General features: G+C 16.3%; 1 protein-coding gene across 1 annotated transcript, besides 7 other annotated features; it reads right to left on the reverse strand.

The window, feature by feature from the left end:
- Positions 1–90: part of a repeat region that runs on past the window's edge.
- A 136-nt stretch (positions 91–226) lies between these two features.
- Positions 227–1,121, reverse strand: FPSE_11268 (uncharacterized protein; the record flags this gene model as incomplete). The annotated part of the gene is made up of 7 exons (XM_061988466.1): positions 227–243; positions 535–552; positions 673–686; positions 889–900; positions 958–968; positions 1,071–1,073; positions 1,114–1,121. Coding segments are annotated over 7 exons (83 nt in total), but the record flags the coding sequence as incomplete, so codon positions are not given.
- Positions 245–315: a repeat region.
- Positions 459–743: a repeat region.
- Positions 477–761: a repeat region.
- Positions 851–879: a repeat region.
- Positions 893–956: a repeat region.
- A 115-nt stretch (positions 1,122–1,236) lies between the features above and the next one.
- Positions 1,237–1,301: a repeat region.

Raw genomic sequence — 1,301 nt, forward strand, 5'->3', positions numbered from 1 at the left:
CTACTTAAAAAATAAAAATATATAAAAACTATTAAAATACCTAATTAATACTTAATAATTCCTAAAGAATTTTTATTAATATTATTAAAAGAAGATAAAGGATTAAAATTAAAGTTACCTAGACCTAAAAAATCCTAATTAATATTCTTAGGATTTAGAAAATAGAGCTCCTTTATAGTAGCCTTTTTATAATAATTTAATTCTTTAGCTAATTTATTTTTACTATTTAGACTTTAAATCCCTCTATAAAATTTAATAATATAATATTTTTTTACTTTATTTTTAATTTTATAAATTTAAAATAAATAACTAATAGCTATAGCTATATATACCTAAAGGCTAATAAGCTCTTTATAAAGCTTTAAGAGATCCTTATTAGTATCCTTTTTATTTTTCTTAAGTTTCTTTTCTTAAGAAACTAGTTTTTAAACTATATAAGTTAGAAAAGGCTAAAGAAGTAAAATAGATAGAATTACTTATAAAAAGATATAATATAAATACTATTATAAGAATAACTATAATAAATATACTTACTATAATAAGATAAATTAACTATTATTAAGTATTCCTTTTAATACTTAAAATAATAAGAATATAGTATATTAGTAAATTTATATAATAATTCTATAGCCTTAATAAGAAATTTTTACTCTTTAGTTTTTTAATTAATACTTTTAGAAATATAACTAAATATCTTATTAATAAGATATTATAAGAAAAATATTTATAAGTTTAAATTATAACTTATTAGTTTTAAATTAGACTAATAGGTAAATATAAGTCTTAAGGATAAGACTTAATAGAGAGAAGAGATTATATTATAACTTTAGCAGTTATATTATATATACCCTATAAAAAACTTATTAAAATATATATAAACTGACCTACTTAGTATATAAACTTATTTATTAAGTTTATTAATTATATATAGATTATATTTATATTAGATTATTATACTCTAGGAGTAACTATAATCCTAAATTACTATAATCTTAAAAATAAATAATCCCCTAAGGATCCCTTAAGTATATATACTTTCCCTTAGTATTAAATAGAAATATTTAACTTACTAGCTATTAATAAGATATCTTTATCTAAATATACTTTACTTACTCTATTTACTATTAAGAAATATAATATTTTATTACCGCTTAATTTAAATGCCTTATAACTCTATAAATATAAACTAATATAGACTAGTTTACCTATTTAAAACCCTAACTATTATAAAAGGTCTATAAAGTAAAAATAATTAAAAATATATAAAAAATTAATAAATAAATAATATATTTAATAAAATA

Source organism: Fusarium pseudograminearum (assembly GCF_000303195.2).
Source record: "Fusarium pseudograminearum CS3096 unplaced genomic scaffold Unplaced133, whole genome shotgun sequence".
NCBI classification, from domain to species: Eukaryota; Fungi; Ascomycota; class Sordariomycetes; order Hypocreales; family Nectriaceae; genus Fusarium; species Fusarium pseudograminearum.